Here is a 19,961-nt window from a genome sequence, read left to right on the forward strand (position 1 = left end):
TTTACACAAGGCTCATTTCAATACTCTTTCATTCAAAAACTCGCCAATTCGTGACTCGTTTTTTGATTTTGAATTCGTGCATGGAAGGATATGAATGCCTTCTGCACTTTTATTATAAATAATTTTTCAAGTTCCTTTCAAATTTTCTTGTGGATATACAGGATGTCCCGGGAAGAATGCGACAAACGAATACCGTGAATTCAGGACATCATAGAGGACTCGTATCTCGAGGTATTCAATCTCTTGAGTGCCTTCGTTTGGGATATACAGGGTGATGTTCATCTTATGGGTGAAATTTCACAGATCAAAAACTCTTTAACTAGTCGACCGAATAATTTCAATTTTTGAAGTTTCGTCACCCTTCACTATCGTCTTCCTTCACAATTTCTGAAATCGAATAAATCAGATCCGGATCATGAAAATTTAAGACCTCTTCTATTTTCATGAATATTGAATCACCCTGTACGTAAACAATAGGATTTTTTTCGTTTTCGTAACCACAGAAAATTAATTCATTATAAAAATTCTAAATCTTCTGCTTGGCAACGTCATACATTCAGAGATATCTACATACAGGGTGTTTCTTGTAGTCCTTTTTTTGTGATATTTTCTGTATTACGAATTTGTCAGATATAGATAAATCCGCGGCAGGAGTATTCCGAGTACGAACATATAATAGTAAAATATAACGATATATGAAATATGTGCGAATTTGAGATATTCCCGCACGATTTTGTTCTACAAGATGTGACAATATGAACGAATTAGCCTCAGAATAAGATAAACAATTTTATATATGAGTCTTATACCGTTCAAGAGTTATTGTGTAACCGTCTACCAGACAGGCATAATTCATTCATCATTGAATTAATAAAAACTTCTCTCGGTTGAAAATTCGAACATTTCAAGTATTTTCGGCAAAATGATAGCCCGTTGTTGAAATATTTTTTGAACAACCTATGTAGATTTATCGGATGAGTGCTTATTTATTGGATAAGCGATAAAGTAGCAAAATAAATAAAAATAATTCCAGTAATAACGAAGAGCATTGATAAGATAAGATTATTTCAATAACATAAAACTATCATCAGTTGTGCCACAAATTTACATTTTGAAGTACCTATATGAGGACGAATCATGTGTATGGCAAAATGAATTTTTGATGAAGTGGTGAATTTAAGTTATTCAAATTAAATAATATACTTATAATTAGGTAACTTACCATTTACCAACAAAAAATAATTTCTGATGAGCATTTACATCTGATATTTATCCCATCAAACAAGTCTTATCTATTTTGGAAATTTTCTATTAAATAATCTGTACCTATATATCAATTACATCTACTTTTTCTTCGATTAAACAGTTAATGATTCAAGTACATAATTCAGAAAATTGAACATCTCAGAATTTTTGAAGAATTAATATATCTAACCTTCCACTATTGAAAAAATCTTTTTTTGAATTTTGTATGATGCTACTTCACTCGATTCAAATATATTAACCATCACTCAAATACTTCTGGAATCTACTGTTTATGAATCGCAGTTTAAAAATTCCACACTTCAGCAATTAACTAGAAAAGCTACATTCAAACTGAATATCTACCAATTAAAACTTGAGAAGGTCTGGCGCCTATTTTAATGACATTTCAAACAGTTTCTAGTCGAGTAATATGTTGATACAAAGTGATTTCTGATGACAGTATTCAATTAACCATATGATATTCAAATCATCGAAGCGATAGATCCATTAGTTTTGGTATGATATTTCCAATGTTTCAGTTTGTATATTGATGACTTTTTACTATAATGTACCTAATTTCTTTCTTTTCCAGTGCTTTAAAACATGTTCGTAATAGTGAAGAAGATACGTTCTACTCAAAAACTTGTGCCTTTGGTGTCTACATTAACAAGACAGCAACGATGTAAATTTAGCAGTCTTCCAGAATTAACCAAAGTAAGTTTGAATATAAGAAGCCAGAAATTGAAATGATCGATTACTCAAATGGGGAATTCTCCTGAATTTGGGTTATTACTGCGAATGCAAATGCAAACTTAATTATTATGGGTTTTATTCATTTTTCAATTTACATGAAGAAACTATTTAAATTCAATTTTAAAAATAATTATCGCTTCGTTACATCTCAGGGATTCATCAAGCCAAGTAGCTTGACATTTCAACCAACTACTTGACTTGAAAATCAAGCTCATGAAAAATTACATAGTTGAGCTTGGCTGGCTTGACTTGATTTTAGATATTTATAGCTTGACTTGATATCAAGCTACTTGATATTACTTGAGTTTGATATGCACGCGTCGTACGGCATATATTTCTGCAATCTCGTGCGCGCTTAGACTAAATAAGGGAATTCTTCGAGCGCTGAGAGACTGAAGCATACGCCAATGTGACTTTATCAGTATTTTTCTCACATTTCTATGAAATCTATTGGAAAATTTTGGTAGTTTCAGAAATATCTTTTCAAACTTGGCCAAATTGGCCAAGGTTTTTTTATCAACGCCCGAATCTTCATCTCCTGTTGAAAGACAATTTTCTAGAGCTTTTCTAGAGAGATTTTGGTAGTTTCAGAAATATTTTTCCAAACTTGGCCAAAATGGCCAAGGATTTTTCATCAACGCCAATATCTTCAGCTCCTGTTGAAAGACAATTTTCCAGAGCTGCTCTCACAGTTACAAAAACCCGCAATAGGTTAGGCGACAAATCTATAAGATGCCTCATGTGTCTTAAATACTGGATGGAAAATTATGAAATCGAACAAAGCGTGGAGGTTTCTCAATGTTAAGAAATGTTGTTTTTATATTATTTTTATTTTGTTATGATTTATAGTGATTTAATTTATATTTCTATTTCAAAAAGTTGATATTTTCGGTTCTTTTGTACAATAAGTTTAATAAAAAAAGGATTTCTTGCAAGGTTCCTTCTCATTTCATCATTTTTTTATTGATGTGACACTGCACAATAAAACTGCTAAAAATCAAGTGGCTTGATATGATTCAAGTATACTTGATGAATAAATACTTGACTTGACTTGAGATTGAAAAACTACTACTTGACTTGAGCTTGACTTGAAATCAATTAAGCTCAAGCCAAGTAGCTGAAAAATCAAGCCAAGCCGTGAATCCCTCCTACCGCTGTATTAAGTGACAACAGCTCTCAATGAAAACAAAATGCTATGAATTTTAAATTTCTAAATTTATCTCTTTTTCCGGTGATAGGTGAGAGGTTGAAATCGTATAATTATGTTTAAAATGTGACATTTTTTCGATATTCCATAATAATTACTTAAGGTTCGAATGAAGGAGAATTCCCCAATATTTGAAAACCCTATTATTTATTTCCTGCATTATTACATTGTTCCTTATGCTTTTCACCTTAATTTTCATCTTCATTTTCCTACAGATAATTGTATATACATCGAAAAGAGATATTCCTCAAAATATATGTACCTATATAACATTTTCAATATTACGATGACCTTTTTAAAAATTGGGTATCAAATTGCCCATAAATGGTTGTCATAAGCGCCCAAAATACATAATTCTTGTTTGAAACACACCTCAAACTTGCTCAAATAGGTTAAGGTCTGACGATTGGGTTGGCCACAACAATACATCAGTCATAGGTGTTGGTTTTATAGTTTTGGGTGAATTTTTTATTGAGTTATGAATAGTTCATTTCTTCAAATTTTCTCTCCGAATTTTTTATTGCTTTATCCACAATATCATTCACATCAAATATATGGATACATTTTTAGTAACATCATATCATATCATTCTTATAAAATACTTTTTATTTTGAAGAACCTTTCCGATTTGTATATTTTTATTAGTGTACGACAGATCTGAAGGTCCCATATACTGTCAGTTTAACTCAAGGTCTGGAATATATTAGAATCTAATAGCGATTTTGACGAAAGATTTCACAATATGATATCACAGTGTGTGGAACCTTTATGCACACTAATTTAGTTAAAAAACAACGGAGAGTGTTGGTGTGTATAAGAAATAACAATTTCAAGGTGTACGTTCAAAATTTCAAACTGAGCACCTAATCGAAACCATAGAAAATTCAAGAAGAATATTGAAAAATAAATACTCAATATTTCCGTAATTACAAACACGATTTTGTGTGTATATAAAGAATAACCATTTCAACCTTTTCGAAAATTTTCGTGTTGATAGCGTCATCAGAACCATAGAAAATTCAAGCGGAATATCGAAAAGCCGAAACCTAATATTTCAGTGACAACAGATTCGAATTGAAATTTGTCTGTACTCTGTTTATACAGGGTATTTCGCAATTTATATGCTCAGGACTTCAAGACGTGATAGCTTATCTAAAAATATTAAAAAAAGTTTTTATTAACTTACCCTCTCAAAAGGAACATTTTCGAGATGGGGGGGTGTTTAAATTTAAAAAAAAATCGTTTTCTCCGAAACCTTTTATCGTACAGAAAACATCTTTCGTAAGCATTTTATAACCATAATAAGCTATGTTTTGTGCGGAATTTTTTTGAGTCTTAATTGGGGCAGGTTTTGAAGGGGAAGTTGGTGTTTTTCTCCTAATGTTCTCTACACAATAAAGGTACTCTTGGTCATACACTCTAGAGTCGACTGTTTTCGAGAAAAAATATTACTCATGTTGAAAAAAATGGTCTTTACCGTTAACCTCTTTTTTTAAAAGTCAAAAACTACAGGTTATCAATTTAAATTATTTTCTGAAGAATTGGCCAATGCTAACGAAAGCTGTTTTCTGTTAGAAAAAAGGTTCCGAAAAAATGAATTGTAAATTGTAAATCAAATCATTCTGACTTCAGGTCAGTGCTTTCCTGTTTTTCTTTTGATATTCTGCTTGAATTTTCTATCGCTATTAACACTAAAAAAAAAGAGATATCAATAATTTTAATGTTTCTCCATGTTCATTTCCAGGCATGAATAAGATTACTGAAAGATATATATTTGTTTGGTAGATTCTTCGTTTCATTTTTCCTTTTCTTCATAATTCTTTCGAATCCCTGTTTCCAAATCCTGGCTGCGCCACTGTTCGTATCGACAATAACTTATTTCCATTTAGCTATACGGCTCATTTTTCCCCCTGTTATCAGCCGTTTTGTGATGTTAGCTGACTTTATCGCGAATCACCAGTGAAACCGACAGTGTATGGACCCCTTACGACCATAGAGTAGTACATCCCTCTTTCTTTTCCAAGGACCGTTATCCAAACGTGAAACGTGGCAACTACGGCCATATTGACACCAACCACTTGATTTTTTTTAAAGATCTCTTGGGTGAGACCAGGGTGATCACCGACGAGAGCGAGTGTCTCGGATACAACACCGATTGGATCAAAGCCAACAGGGGTTATAGCAGGTGCGTCTTGAAGCCGAAGTGCACGAGGGAGGTGGCCGCCATATTGAAATTTTGCAACGAGAATGTTTTGGCCGTTTGTCCGCAAGGTGGCAACACTGGTCTGGTTGGCGGCTCTGTGCCCGTTTTCGACGAGATCGTGCTGTCGACTTCGCTGATGAACAAGATTGTCAGCTTGGACACAACTTCAGGTAATAAAAGCTACTACGGGAAGTCATTTGATGACCGACATATCTATTATGAAAACGCTTACGTTGCTTTGATGTTTAGCCGCACGTGTCGTAAAATACCAGAAAGAATTTGGGTTAATACTGCAAATGCAAATTTAAATGTGATAATTATGAGTTTTATTCATGATTTTTTTCGAATTACCTGCAGAAATTATTTGAATTCAGTTTTCAAAATAGTTAAATCGCTTCGTTACGGCTGCACAAAGTGACAACAGTGCCTAGTTGGATTGGTTGGGAAGGAATGATACGATTTGAAATGGTTATGAAGACAACTCTCTGTATTATTTTTTGACGTTTCTTATGTCATTTGTGTTCAGTAGGTTAAACCATTTAATTATGGAAGATAGATATACATATTGCTTCAACCACGTATACCTAACTGTTATATCAAAATTATAACTCATATGTGAATACTGAGAAGAATTTAAGATGAATTCATGAATGACATTATCCAGTCTATCGATTCACTATTCTTCGTAGTGTCGACAAATTTGAAACAGGGTTATAAACACATTTTTTTTTCAATAAGATGTTCAAAAGGTATGCTTGAAATGTATCTAACGTTTTAAGAATATTTCATAGCAAATACTTTATTTTCGTTTGAAGAGAATTCTCCTTTGAAAATGAATGAATCGATAAAATGAACATCCAAGTTCCTAAAGAATTACTTGAAACTTAGACAAACCTTGTAATACCTAACATAAGAAGAAATATTCAATAAAATGTTCCATTGCCATCATTTTTTTCAAAAGAATCCCATTAACTCATTTACCCAAGTATGGCATATTGCTGAAATTGTCGTCAAAAAAGCTTTCTAATGATGCAATAATATACTTGGTGTGCCATTTGAAAGAAGGAAGTATTAGTATGTTTCCGGTATAACCGCAAGTTGTAGAGATCTGAAAATAGTTGAGGAAGAAAGACCATTGTCTCAAACCACAATATGCAAATTTTCAGTACAAAATTATTATTAGTTATCCATAAACATCTAAAAGGTCATCGCGGTGAATCCCTGAATTTCAGTGCAGTTCAAGTAACTTTGGAAAAACTATACCTAATTTTTTTAAATAAAAAAGCACTGCAAATCTCATTGATTTAATTTCAATGATTTATTATTCCTTTCTATCTCAAAATTTTTATAAATCCGATAGTATTTCAATAAATAGCGATTTAAAAGAGGTTTTGAATTCATGTGAATGAATGTGCCTATTGTGTTCTTAGATACCTCTTTTTTCTGATGGCGCAATAAAAAAAATGAATTGTCCTAAACTTGAAAGTATTATTTTACATTTAAATGTGTAATTAAAACATTGCACCTTTATTGAAACGTTTTTCAAAGAATGACTCTTTTATGTATGACCATATTATTTTATACCTACAGGCGTACTAACATGTGAGGCCGGTTGCATTCTGGAAAATTTGGAGAATCACCTTGATGAACATCAGCTCATGATGCCCTTGGATCTTGGGGCAAAAGGATCCTGTCAAATCGGTGGGAATGTGTCGACGAACGCAGGAGGTCTTAGATTGCTCAGATATGGGAATCTGCAAGGAACGGTTTTGGGTCTAGAAGCCGTAAGTATTTGAGAAAACTGAATGACTTGATGACAATTTTATTTTAAAAATGATATCGTTTACTACACTTAGATAACATGTTTACAGGCAAGTCATTTTGAACTGTTTGGTCCTATTTAGAGATTATGCTTAGAAGCACTGCTTTTTTGCAAGTTACAGTTTCTATGAATACTTTGTCAGTATAAAAGGTTGAAACAACAATAATGATTTTTTGAGAGTAAACAAAAAACTACCCATCAACTTGCATAAAATATTAATAATCTAGATAGGCTATTGTGCATCTCCATCTGTTCTTTCAAAATTGTTTAAGTCTATCTTTTTCGTACTTGGAGCTTGAGTCGAGGCGTAGTATAATAATAATAATAATAGTTTATTCACCCTTTTAAACAAAATGAAATTTGTATAGCATACATCATACATCAATATAAAACAAAAGAAGAAAAAAAATGAATTATACCCAAACAAAATTTAAATCAGACAATAACTGAACTCAAATATTCATTTCTGCTTTAAAAGCATCTCCCCGCTAGGAGTGATTTCACATGTTTTCTGAAACTCCTGTGTTCCAAAACCTTCAGCCTAAGAGGCAGATGATAGACTTGGTATCTGAAAAAAAATCAATCAAATACTGCGACGTTGCCAAACTTTTCATTTCTTGGGTGGACCTCAAGCCCCTGACAATTTTTGTGCTTTCTTCAGCCTAATGTGCTTGAAATAACACTCCACACAATAAGTTTCGGACCTGGCGTATGGCTCTGCCAGTGCTATACTTTTTCCTCGTTAGTACCAAGCAAGTACCATGCGAGTTAAAATTTCTAAACAAAGAGTTGAGTCTACAGCAAAATATGGCAGGTTAAGTGACGCTACATTTGCTGTTTGAAAAATGAATAAAATCGAGTTTGTATTGATGAAACGCATTACTTTTCCTAATTCGTTCCCCTCTTTCAGGTCACAGCAAACGGAGAAATCATTGACTGCCTATCCTCGCTGAAGAAGGACAACACAGGCTTTCACCTTAAACACCTCTTCATAGGTTCCGAAGGCTCCCTAGGGGTGGTGACCAAGGTGTCTATACAATGCCCGCCCAAACCGAAGGCTGTAAACCTTGCGTTTTTGGGGCTGCAATCCTTTGACAAGATCCTAACGGTTTGTAATATTATGTTCGACTCCCTCAAGTTATAGAGATCTTATACCAGCTCTATTGAATTTTATGCGTGATATTCCATTCCAATATCAATTCCTTCCAGGGAGTGTATTTACCCTGGAAAACCAAAGACCTTTCTAGGCTTTCACAATATATTAAAAACAACACTGGAAAATATGAGGTTGGGGAAAATACATTTCGAATGATCCGATGTGACCAATAACGAACGAGATATACTCAGTTGAAAAAAGGAATAACGCAAAATACGAAATTACTTTTATCCAACCTAATATAATAAAGAGATTCGAAATAAGTCGAAATTTCATAGGCATGCAATTCGTTTTCAGGTGTTCAAGAGGTGCAAGCACGATCTTGGCGAGATAATGTCTTCCTGCGAGGCCATAGACGCGGATTCTCTGGCCGTGACCACAGATCATCTGGGTTTGAAATCGCCCTTGGCCAAGTTTCCCTTCTACATGGTGATAGAGACCAATGGCAGTGATAACGGCCACGACGAAGAGAAGCTGAGCAGATTCTTGGAAGATGTAATGGGAGACGGTACCGTGGAAGATGGCGTGGCTACGAATGAGCCAAGTAAGATGAAGGTAAGACTTGAATTACTCAAGACCCTATCCAGACACCCATAACAAATTTCATTAAAATCTGACCAATATAGAACACAGTGCTTTCGGGATTTTATTTTTCGTATTTTTATTGGGCATGAAATCTCCAGAAGAGCTGAAATACCAGTGTGATCACTCTTGATCCAGTTCGAGCACCTCTGCCAAATTTTATCAAAATCGGACTACTAAAAGGCGGCATGTTAAGGTCCCTGGAATTTTGAGTTGGCACATCTTCATTGCACACCTTATATCCAAGAGAGCTGAAATTTCAATTACCGAATCCGAACGCCAATACCAAATTTCATCAAAATCTTTTCAGTGGAACGCGATATATTGAGTCCTTGTGAATTTAATGTTTACGTATTTTTAATGGGCATCAAATTAGAGTTGAAACTCTAATTTAATCAATTTTAACTCTATCCGAACACGCATTCCAAATTTCATCAAAATCTGACTACTAAAACATCAAGACTCCAGGAATTTCAAGTTGGCACATTTAATATCCGAAAGAATTAAAATCATTATGAAATTACTGAATACCTGAACACACATACCGAATTTCATCAAAATCGGACGAGAAAACACAAGATATAGAGATTTTTGGTTTCTTCACGTTTCTACATGCATACAGTTACTCCCAAGACCTTAAAATCTGCGTGGGACTGCACTAACACACACTAGACACACTAACTTCCACCTAAATGAAGGGACGTTACAAAAAACTGAATAGAATTCTGTATGAAATAGTTTTATCCAATTGAAAATTTCACTTGAAGTTCCCGACAGAAAACTTATCAGCATGTAAATTGTAGGGGGTGAGAAAACTTTCATTAGAACAAATATTACTAATCTACTTTAAAAATGCAATTTCAGATATGAAATTTTACTCATTTTTCTCCTTAAAAAAATTCGATTCTATGAACTGAAGGTTTTTTCTGTGGTTGCAGGCCATCTGGGAGCTAAGGGAAAGGATCACAGAGGGCCTCATTCACGATGGATACGTCTTCAAGTACGACCTTTCCTTACCGTTGGAAAATTTCTATTCCCTGGTCGGAATCATGAAGGAAAGAGTCGGAGCTGACGCAGTCAGGGTTTCCGGTTATGGTCACGTGGGTAGGTGACATTGACATTTATATGATACCCTAACCTACACTTAACAAAAATGTTCATTAGACCATCAGATAAAATGATGAGATTATTGAAGGAGAATTCTAAGAGGTTTCTCAGAACTTGAGCAAAACCATTTTTTAAACGCATTTTTCAAATCTTATTGGTATATCATGCAGGTGCTGGTTGCTGGATAAAAACCTAAAAAGTTAATTATTATAGACAAGATGCCCAATAGCTCTTAAATGTTCTTTCTTATATTTTTACTTTTAACAGTATCTTTTATCAGGCACAGCTTTTTATTGATATTTTCAACATTTCCTAAGTTGTTTTCAGGAAAAGATTATACTTATCTAGAAAGTACTAAATTACATTTTTGTGATATTGTTGATATTTAAGAGTTTATGTTCATTATCAACTGTAAATGTCTTCTTATTTATTTGGGAATCCTTGTCATTGGGCTATTCCTCTTAGGATTCCATAAATGAATAAATAAAATCAGTAGCCACAAAGCAGTGGCAGGCCGATATCTGAAAGCTTTTACAATGAGAAAATGTTATTGCCTCACGGACAATCATTGTCTTGCGTCAAATAAAACCACTTCACGATGTGTCCAGAATTTTTTTTTAAACGACCAATAATTTCAGGCGACGGCAATGTCCATCTCAATGTGGCAGTGAAGGAGTTCTCGCCGGAGGTCCTGCACAAAATCGAGCCCTTCATCTACGAGTACACCTCGAAGCTGAACGGCAGTATCAGCGCCGAACACGGCATTGGTTTCAGGAAGACGAAATACATGCACTACTCGAAGAGCAAGGAGGCCATGGATTTGATGAGGAACATCAAGGACATGATGGACCCGAAGTGGATTCTGAACCCTTACAAGGTCCTTCCCCAGTGATCCCTTTTTTGATTTTTTTTTCTGAATATATATTTTTTGAGAGTTTATCATTTTGTTGGGATTATTTACTTCCTTGGTTTTGTTTTTTTTTTGGTGCGTGGGTCTTCAGCGTTATTTAGGAATTCACGGCTTGGCTTGATATTCAAACTACTTGACTCACGCTTAAGTAGCTTGAGCTTGACTTGAAATGAACTCAAGTTCAAGTCAAGGAGTAGTTTTTCAATGTTAAGTCAAGTCCTTAATAAATGAATACTTGAATTGATAGTGAAAAACTACTACTTGACTTGAACTTGAGTTTATTTCAAGTCAAGCTCAAGCTACTTAAGCGTGAGTCAAGTAGCTTGAATATCAAGCCAAGTCGTGAATCCCTAGCGTTATTGTATGCATCTTTATTTTTTTATTATGGTATTATGGACTGGAGTTTTATTTACTAAGCTCAATACTAGAGTCTTTGGAATACGAGACAAATTGAGGCAGTTAGTCTTGGTTTAGAAGTTATGGTCTCTTCAAAAATACTCTGCCACTGGTAGGGCCACTATGCATCCTCATCGTTCCTAAAAAAATCAGCCCTTCATACTACGTTCTCGGTTTGCACGCTATTATCTTCTGAGAAATTCTAATATGTATATGCATGAGCATCTTATTGTATGCAGGTCATTCCATTTGAAACAACTTACTTTTTATCATTACATTATGTCTCGTTGAAGCTTGTGATTTTGAACTTTTTATTAGAAACGTATTTCATTACATGTTACACGGTATATTGGTAATACATAAACATAAAATACCAGATTTCTCGGATCCCACATACCGAAGAGATAAATTAATGTTTAATTGAAGCTATGTTTTGCAAAAAAAATCCATCGATTACTCGAAAACCACTAGAGATAGGGACAAGAAAGTTAGTACATAAGTAATCCAGATAGGGATTCTCGGCTTGACTTGATATTCAAGCTACTTGACTTGGGCTTGACTTAAAGTCAACTCAAGTTCAAGGTAAGAAGTAGTTTTTAATGTCAAGTATTTATTTATCAAGTACTTAACATTGAAAAACTATTACTTGACTTGAACTTGAGTTGATTTCAAGTGAATCTCAATGAATATCAAGCCAAGTAGTCGTGAATTCCTAAATCAAGAGGTACGACAAACCTGATATACAGGGTGTTCTATTTGAAATATTGAAGTTGTTATTTATTTTTGATATAAACGGCAACACTGCAGCGCTCAAAATATTTTAGATCCATAGAGCAGTGGTTCCTACCCAAGAAACCAAATTTTCAATAAAATCGTACCTTCCGTTCTCCGTAAAAGTCTAGAGTAACATCGACCGTGGCTCACCCAGTATATGCGAAAGGGTTTGAATTCCTATGGAAACATCCGGTCCGAATGACCTTATCAAATTAAAACTAAATCAAAAGAGGTTATGTCTGGATTAAGATATTGAAGGTTAAGTGCCGCTTCATGTGTCATAATTTGAAAAATGGATAGAAACGAGTTTCGTGTATTGATAAAACACTGTTTGTAATGGGAAAAATACTGTGCAAGCAAAACAATGGCTTGATAAGACTTACAAACTCCTTTCCACAGACAACAACGGTTAAAAGGTAGTATGCTGACACATGGTCGAAGAACCAAGGACGATGTTGAACTCTGTTGTCGACCGAACTCGATAGTTGTTTCAGAGAAAACATGGGATAACCCACGAAATGGTTTTGAGCGATAGTAAATCGAAGTTGCCTGAGACAGAGGTATAGTTGAAGTCATCAGAAGGCACTATTCGGCATGAACATTAGTTCATGAGAAGGTTTTGATTTCTGGGTGCCGCGCTTGCTTACCGCTGATCAGAAGTAATAATAAATCTTCGATTCCGAACTCTGTTTGGAGCTGTTTAAGCGGAATAAATAAGTTTTTTTTCTTTGATATGTAACAGTGGATGGAACATGGATTCATAACTACGCTCCTTAATCGAAAAAAGTGGAAAGCAGTCGTTGAAAGTCTTCCAGAGCGACCAGAATCTCAAACATCAGCTGGCAAGGGTATGACAGTCGTATTTTGGCTCGTACATGGTATAATGTTCATTAACTATCTTGACAATGGTAAAACCATCAGCAGTGAATATCGCGAAACGTTATTGGATCGATTAAAAGCAGAAGTTCTCATATTATGCGAAAGAAAATATTCCCTTTCACTAAGACCTTGCACCTAGTCTCAAATCGATGAAAACCACGAAAAGCTCTTCTAACAGCTTGACCCTCCAGCTTATTCTCCAGATCTGGCCCCAGTGGTTTGCCCCAGACCTCAAAAGAGAGCTCCAGAGAAAGAAATTTCGCTCTAATGAAGAAGTGATTGTTGAGGTTGAAGCCTATTCCGAAAGCAAAGACAAATCTTTCTACAGAAAAGGTATTGAACAGTTAGAGGAGCGTTGGAGCTAGAACATATATCACACTTGATAGTGTCTATGATGATGAATAAAGTCAAATTTTTAAAAAACAATGTTTATATTTGGTTATGCCTGGGACTTGAATGGAGTTTTATGAAGTTTGAACTGAAGGAGTTAAGTGATTGTTTTTTGTATTTAAAATTGCATGATAATACGTTCTGATTTTCTATTAATTTGAATGTTAACCATAACTTCAATATAAGAGTAGGTGAAAAATTGAAAAAGATAGGTGAAAGAAAATCAATGATAAAATTTACAAAACTTCAATAGTAATTCAGTTCTTACAAAAAAATTAAATACTAAGATTATATAAGAAGGTCACCCCCGTTCACGTGTAATAAGGCTTCTTTTTGAACCAAGGTTGGAGACAGCCGAAAAATATCTCGCAAGACGCCAACATCCACATCAAAATGGACAGTAGTTTCTCCAGTTTCAGTACAGGATTCATCACTTTCAGCATGTAGAAACAGCACACCAAGGTTCCGACGTTCATGATGATCACAAATGTAGAACTCAACCCTAGAAACAAAGTTCAATTTCATTATATGGTTTGCTCCTTTTTCATTCATTACACAGGGCAACAACAAAAATTTTTTTTTGGTGCCTGCGATCTAGGTACTATGTATATTTGGGACGATAAATATCTACATGCAATCCGTTTTTCTCTATCAGCTCCAGTTTTTTAAACACATCAATTTATCTACCAATGTGGGTTTCATTCAGTATATTTATTTATGAGAGTTCTGAAATTATTATATGTATATTCATTAATGTAGGTACAATGGTTTTATTGTCAATCAATTTATTGGAACAAGGAACCAAAATGACCTTTTACCGTACAAGAGAAAAAGATCTGCTACCATTCTTTTCTCAAGAAGACAATGTTGTATTTTGTCACGAAATTAGGGGACTCATGAAAGAAATGGGACTTTTTGAATATATTCCAGATGATTGGCGCCTATTTATTGACAATTCAAAGCGAAGTTCAAAATGTGTCCTTCTAAATAATCTAAATAATTGGAATAATATGGTTAAAATCCACTAGCTCACTCAACGAAACTGAAAGAAGAATATAATACCATAGCTTTGGTCTTGCAGAAGATAAAGTATCACGAACATCAATGGATGACTGGCTGGAAGACTGTGGTCGATAGCCATTTGATTTATCAATAAATTTAATTTCTCTCTCTCTCAATGGATGATTTGTGTAGACTTAAAAATGGTGAACTTTCTTATTGAGCAGCAAAGTGGTTACACGAAATATCCGTGTTTCTTAGGCCTCTGGGATAGTAGGGGCAAAACACACCACTGGGTTAGAAAAAATTGGCCTCAGAGAGAAAACATGGACGTTCGGCAAAAGAATGTCATTAACGACACTTTGGTTGAAGGAGAAAAAATCATACTTCCTCCGTTACAAATAAAGTTGGACTTAATGAAGCAATTTGTAAAGGCTAGAGTTGAACGAGAAGCTTGGACATCATTTGTTGCAGTTGTAGAAAATTTTCTAGGCAAACATAAAGCTCAAAACTATGTTGAAATGGTTAACAAGATGCTTAATAGTTTCAAATCCTTAGGGTGTAATATGAGTATAAAATACACTATTTACACAGGCATTTAGACCGTTTTCCAGAAAATTTAGGAGACATAAGAAAGGAACAAGGTGAAAGATTTCACCAAGATATTAAAGTTATTATCTTTCCCGGTCCTTACCGGGAAAGATAATGGGCAAAAGATCAATAGGAAGAAGAAGAAACTCATGGTTGAAGAACTTAAGAGAATGGTACAATTGCAACAACTGCCAATTGTTCAGATCTGCAGTATCGAGATTATCGAGAATTGGCATAGCTTTGATGATAGCCAAACTTCGGAACGAAGACGGCACCTGATGAAGAAGAAGGACTGCTACCATGGAATATGATGGCAGATTACTGCTGGAGTTTAAAAAGGGACTGTTTAAAAAAAACATTCAAGAATTTCGCGGAAAAGAAGCTTTGGAAGTGTTAAGCGACTATTTGATTTCTTCAATGTTTTTCCTTGTCTGTAAGTACGACATAATATTGTGTTTTGTATAACTAAAATAAAAATTTCGTATCTACTTTTGTTTACTACATTCAACGGATTTGAGTTAAAATAATGTAACTTATATTTCTCTAAAATTGTATATCTTAAAAGTTTGAACTCCTTGGTAAAAATGAATAAGTTATTTGAATTCAGGGCATCAAATTGATATAGAATCAGCTCAAAAAACCTCGACACCAAAACAGCTGTTCTCCTATATGTTATCTTCGAACTCCTTTTCAAGAATCTTCTTAGTTACCACGATTTCTTTTTGACTTCTGGGAAAAAGTCTGCCGAATCAGGGAATTACGGTGGTTTTTTTTAAGATCTTTTTTCGGGAGTTTCAGCGCTTCGGCACATACAATTGAATTTTCAGAAAACAGGCAAAAGGAACTACTAAAAATAATCAAAACGGCAGATGATTCTCAAAATCCCCATGAGTGTAGAAGACAGTTATTTGAGATACGAATTAAGAATAGTCTATTGACTGAATGTAACAAAATATGGTATGTAATATGGTAGTATGGTAGGAAGTTACTAAATTAGAAATAAAAAATGAATGGGATAATAACTTGGATTATTTTAAAAAAAATGCTGAAACATGTGTACGAGATACAGGGCGTTTTTTTCGAAGTTTTTCTCATAGAATCTGGATTTGTCAAGATATTTGCCAAATATATTGCACGTTAGGTTTATCACGTGACATTCCCTCATTCTCATCCACATCTTTATATCTCCAGCCATACTCCGGGGGTATTACTCCCCAAGGCACCTCCTGGATTCAACACTTATAGACATTATGATGATATGATGAAATTTCATTCGTCCGGAAAATCAAAAGTTTCAAGATATCAAAAAATTTCCAATAGAACAAAAATACTCTCTTTCACATGTTGCCAAAGCTAAAATTCAGCTGAATGTTCTGAGGAGTGCAGATGCAGTTTGCACTTGATTGTTGAAAAAATCTAACAATTTGATATTATTGAAATTGATCTTCAATTAATTGGTTGATTCAGCAATCAACGTTTCCTGTAACACCAAACAAAAAATTACCTCTGTGTGTTTCCCTGTATTTCTTATAAATGATCAACTTGAGGAATTCTATCCCTAAAAGTAAGAAGGTGACGGCAGCGTCTCTCCCAATATCGGGCGTCAATACCGCACTGAAATATTTTGAAGTTGTCATCACAGAATTGCAGGCGAAGAACATGCCATAATAAAACGCGTTGATATACAACAAGCAATCGAACATGATCTCGGCGTCCAGCTTCATTTTGACTATCTTATCTATACGAACAGACGCACCGGACTGGCGTCGCTTTCTCTAGTCGAGCGTCGGTTAAATATAGGGAACGTTTATTTTTAGATCAGCGCGTTCGCTTGTTCAGTGTTTCGTATCACTTGATGTTCTGTAGCAATTGGTTGAACCGTGTTTAGGTCTTTATGCCAGAAGCGGTGACAAAATTCTTCTTGCCTTTCGCTCATCAAAATATCAGCTTTCCACAGTCCGTTGTTTTCGGTTTTGTAACACTGTTAACCCTTGAAAATTTTTAACGCGGCTTGTATATTTTAAGGAGCTGAAATTTCTATGAAATCATTCATGTCCCAAACCGATTACTCCTTCCAAATTTCATCAAAATTGGATCAGTAGAACGCGAGATATGTTAATGTTGGTAATTTCATGTTTGCGCATGCTCAACAGATACCATAAGTCTGGAAGAGCTGAATTTTTCAAAGAGCCATCTATGGTCTGAACAGGATGTCCGTACCAAATTTCACCAAAATCAAATGAAAATTGTAGAAGACACATAAAGCGACAAGGACTTGAAAATGGTTTAGAATGGTCTAAAATGCTTTTTTCGAACGGAATTCTTCAAAGCCGGAGACCAAATATAATTAAAAAGTTAAGCAGACTGGGGAGCACATGTATAAATCCTAAAAAATAGGATCTTAATCTCTATGCTGAGAAGCAATATCAGTCATGAAACTGTTTTCTGAATTGCAAATGAAATTTCGTATTCCTAATGAGAAAAATAAGTTCAAATATGTGAAAAGCATTTTTCATGGAAATCTATCAATTTTGTCGAAATTTCTTGTTTTGACTGAAGCGCCATCTATGGACTAGTAGTGGAATTCGTATCACGGTGTTCTATTCAGAAATGTTTCCACAGAATTCTACATACTTTTATACTATGACAATTTAAAATCATGAAATTTGAAACGTACGATTTTCTATCTGTTGTCTGTGGTTCCCCGAATTACGTAAATTTGAATATCGTTTCATTGATGAAAAAATAATGAAACATAGGTTGATGGAAATTGCAAGCTTTAATTTTTCTACCAGATTTGCACTAATGATTGAGTGGGCGTACTAATAAATTCTGCAACTGAGAATCGCGTAAGTTAAACAAGTATAGCAGTTTTCCCAAATACTTGAATCCTGAATCTCGAATAGTTTTTTTTTCAGAAAGCAAGTTCAGTAAAATATTCACCTTTTGGCATTTATTCTTCAGATTAGTTAATTTTTCAAATTTTCTGCAATAGGTATAACACAAAATCTCGGTAATTACTTTTTTATTGAACAAAAAAAAAACCATAATACAAATGCAATCTAAAAAAGTTCTTTAACTTTAGCTGTAACATTTTCTAAAACATTTTTGAATGAAGGATCCCCATTCACTTTGAAAATGCCAGGATTTGCCATATTTTCATATGCCTGTACAACACTGAAAGAAAAGTATTCCATTATAATAAATAACTATATCAATTAATTATTGATGTATGATTTAAATTTGAGCTATTTCAAGATTATCTTTGATCTAAAACAATTACTATGGATAATTATTTACTTTTTTCTGAACTCCTGCTTTGCTTCTAGAAGATTCTCCTGATCAGTTTTAGAAGCCCTCCTTGATAATCTTTGGATTCTCATATTTTCAGAAACATCAAGATATATGATAATATCAGGTTTCAACAAGTCCGTAGGCCATTCATAAACATCGCTTCCTTTCTCAGGAAGTTCAGTACTTTTCATGACATCATAGTAATTTTCTTTCATTTGTGCCAAAGCATAAGCTGTCGTTGAATGCCAAAACCTATCCATTACAACTGGTTTAGTCTTCAAAGCTTTAGTAACATCAATAGCAGCAACATAATTACAGAAATAATAAAATGGACTGCGCCAATGGAAGGGGTCATCGAATTTGTCACGAATTGAAATAAGTGATTTTGGAGGAGTTGATATCCATTCAGCACCTAAATTTTTGGCCAATTGTTTGGATAAGGTGGATTTTCCTGTAACAAAAAATACAAGAACTAACTGAACAACTCACTTCATAGTTCCTACACTTACCTGATCCATCCAATCCTTCAAGCACTATTAGTGGATAATTCTTTTTATTACCTACTTCCATAGAGTATTTTTCACGAATATCCTTATATGTTTCTAACAGGTATGAAATCTGGGCTTCCTTATCCTGGAAAACGAATAAATTAATACCTTTCTAATAAAAAGCCTATCTTACCAACTTTGTGTTCTTCGAAAAGGTTCAAAATTGAATCCAGAGAAGTTCTTGATCTATTGAAATATTCCACAGTTTTTTCAGCTTTTTTGAATTTCGAATTGAAGCTACCACATTTATATGGAGGACGTTTTGGTTCATCTTTTTCAGGTAGTTCTACTCCTTCACCAAACATTTTATTGTGATAGTAACGTTTAGCTTGAAAAAATAATAGCTTTAGTAACATTCATAAACTGGGGTAGATAAGATTAGATTAAGCGATTGATTAACTTACCGTATTTTGAGTAACCGTAAGGTTTAAGTTCTTTAATAATAATGATACCGAGTCTGTAGTTCCCCAAATAACGAACTAGGGCTGACAACATTTTCGGTTAACAAATGAAATGACTGAATCAGGACCTTGAAATAACAAGGTCTACCAACACCAAAGAACGTCGAAAAAATCAATGAATTATGACTTCTAATTGCAAAATGTAATTAAAATTTAAAGTGATAATAAGGTTGATAAACATTAAAATGAACACCTATCAGATATTGTTTGATTTGTTCTTAATCTTAGGAAAATAAGGTTTTTCATTTTATTGATTTCTATGACTTTTTCTATGGTATGATAGTTATTTATTGGTTAAAGTTTAAAATATTTTGACATGTTTATTTCTCAGATGGTTAGTTTCTAAAAACAGTTTTACATCACTTAGAATAAGGTTTAATTATTATTATGGATAAAGATAATTCTAATGTAATAGAAGATGATGTATTTTTTATTTCCACTCTCTTGGGAAAAAAAGTTAGGGTACAAACTATTGAAAACAAGTTTGTGGAAGGAGTAGTGTTTGTGATAGATCCAATTCATAAAACTGTAGTTTTGTGTGATGAAAATAAAATACATATTTTAATTTACATGTCCATAAAATCGCTTGAAGAACTTTCAAAAGAAGCAGTGGAACCATCATTCTTAAATAAACCAGCTCCTAG

General features: G+C 34.1%; 3 protein-coding genes and 1 long non-coding RNA gene across 6 annotated transcripts in view; 2 read left to right on the forward strand and 2 right to left on the reverse strand.

The window, feature by feature from the left end:
- Window positions 1-11,014, forward strand: part of LOC123677365 (D-2-hydroxyglutarate dehydrogenase, mitochondrial) — a 30,319-nt gene extending 19,305 nt beyond the window's left edge. The window contains exons 1-8 of one of the 3 annotated variants that reach the window (XM_045613843.1): window positions 1,076-1,213; window positions 1,838-1,959; window positions 5,230-5,578; window positions 6,999-7,192; window positions 8,141-8,338; window positions 8,684-8,941; window positions 9,907-10,072; window positions 10,714-11,014. In XM_045613843.1, coding sequence (XP_045469799.1) covers window positions 1,849-1,959; window positions 5,230-5,578; window positions 6,999-7,192; window positions 8,141-8,338; window positions 8,684-8,941; window positions 9,907-10,072; window positions 10,714-10,967 — 1,530 coding nt within the window. In that variant the 5' untranslated portion in view covers window positions 1,076-1,213; window positions 1,838-1,848 and the 3' untranslated portion in view covers window positions 10,968-11,014. Of the gene's footprint in view, window positions 1-1,075; window positions 1,214-1,837; window positions 1,960-5,229; window positions 5,579-6,998; window positions 7,193-8,140; window positions 8,339-8,683; window positions 8,942-9,906; window positions 10,073-10,713 lie in introns of those variants that run through there. The other 2 variants (XM_045613842.1, XM_045613841.1) reach the window with 2 other exon arrangements.
- A 1,697-nt stretch (window positions 11,015-12,711) lies between these two features.
- Window positions 12,712-16,834, reverse strand: LOC123677879. The gene is made up of 2 exons (XM_045614608.1): window positions 16,519-16,834; window positions 12,712-13,926 (listed from the first exon to the last, which is right to left on the reverse strand). The coding sequence occupies exons 1-2, from the start codon at window positions 16,736-16,738 to the stop codon at window positions 13,736-13,738; spliced, it is 411 nt and encodes a 136-aa protein (XP_045470564.1). The 5' UTR covers window positions 16,739-16,834; the 3' UTR covers window positions 12,712-13,735.
- A 558-nt stretch (window positions 16,835-17,392) lies between these two features.
- Window positions 17,393-18,236, forward strand: LOC123678051. Its single transcript, XR_006747187.1, has 2 exons — window positions 17,393-17,863; window positions 17,933-18,236. It is a non-coding gene; the product is annotated as an uncharacterized LOC123678051 (long non-coding RNA).
- On the reverse strand, window positions 18,023-19,417 carry LOC123678050 (UMP-CMP kinase 2, mitochondrial-like). The gene is made up of 5 exons (XM_045614824.1): window positions 19,261-19,417; window positions 18,994-19,184; window positions 18,818-18,941; window positions 18,315-18,759; window positions 18,023-18,191 (listed from the first exon to the last, which is right to left on the reverse strand). Exons 1-5 carry the CDS (start codon window positions 19,349-19,351, stop codon window positions 18,077-18,079), a joined length of 966 nt encoding a protein of 321 aa, XP_045470780.1. The 5' UTR covers window positions 19,352-19,417; the 3' UTR covers window positions 18,023-18,076.
- Between the last annotated feature and the right edge of the window lie 544 nt (window positions 19,418-19,961).

The sequence above is a fragment of the Harmonia axyridis genome, chromosome 4 (genome assembly GCF_914767665.1).
Source record: "Harmonia axyridis chromosome 4, icHarAxyr1.1, whole genome shotgun sequence".
Lineage (NCBI taxonomy): Eukaryota > Metazoa > Arthropoda > Insecta > Coleoptera > Coccinellidae > Harmonia > Harmonia axyridis.

Coding starts and splice junctions, on each gene's coding strand:
- LOC123677879 (XM_045614608.1), bottom strand. CDS start 16,738: ATGAAGCTGGACGCCGAGATCATGTTCGATTGCTTGTTGTATATCAAC. Junction 13,927..16,518: donor ATACAGGGAAACACACAGAG/GTAATTTTTTGT, acceptor CTTTGTTTCTAG/GGTTGAGTTCTACATTTGTG.
- LOC123678050 (XM_045614824.1), bottom strand. CDS start 19,351: ATGTTGTCAGCCCTAGTTCGTTATTTGGGGAACTACAGACTCGGTATC. Junction 19,185..19,260: donor TTACGGTTACTCAAAATACG/GTAAGTTAATCA, acceptor TATTTTTTCAAG/CTAAACGTTACTATCACAAT. Junction 18,760..18,817: donor TGAAGGATTGGATGGATCAG/GTAAGTGTAGGA, acceptor TTTTTGTTACAG/GAAAATCCACCTTATCCAAA.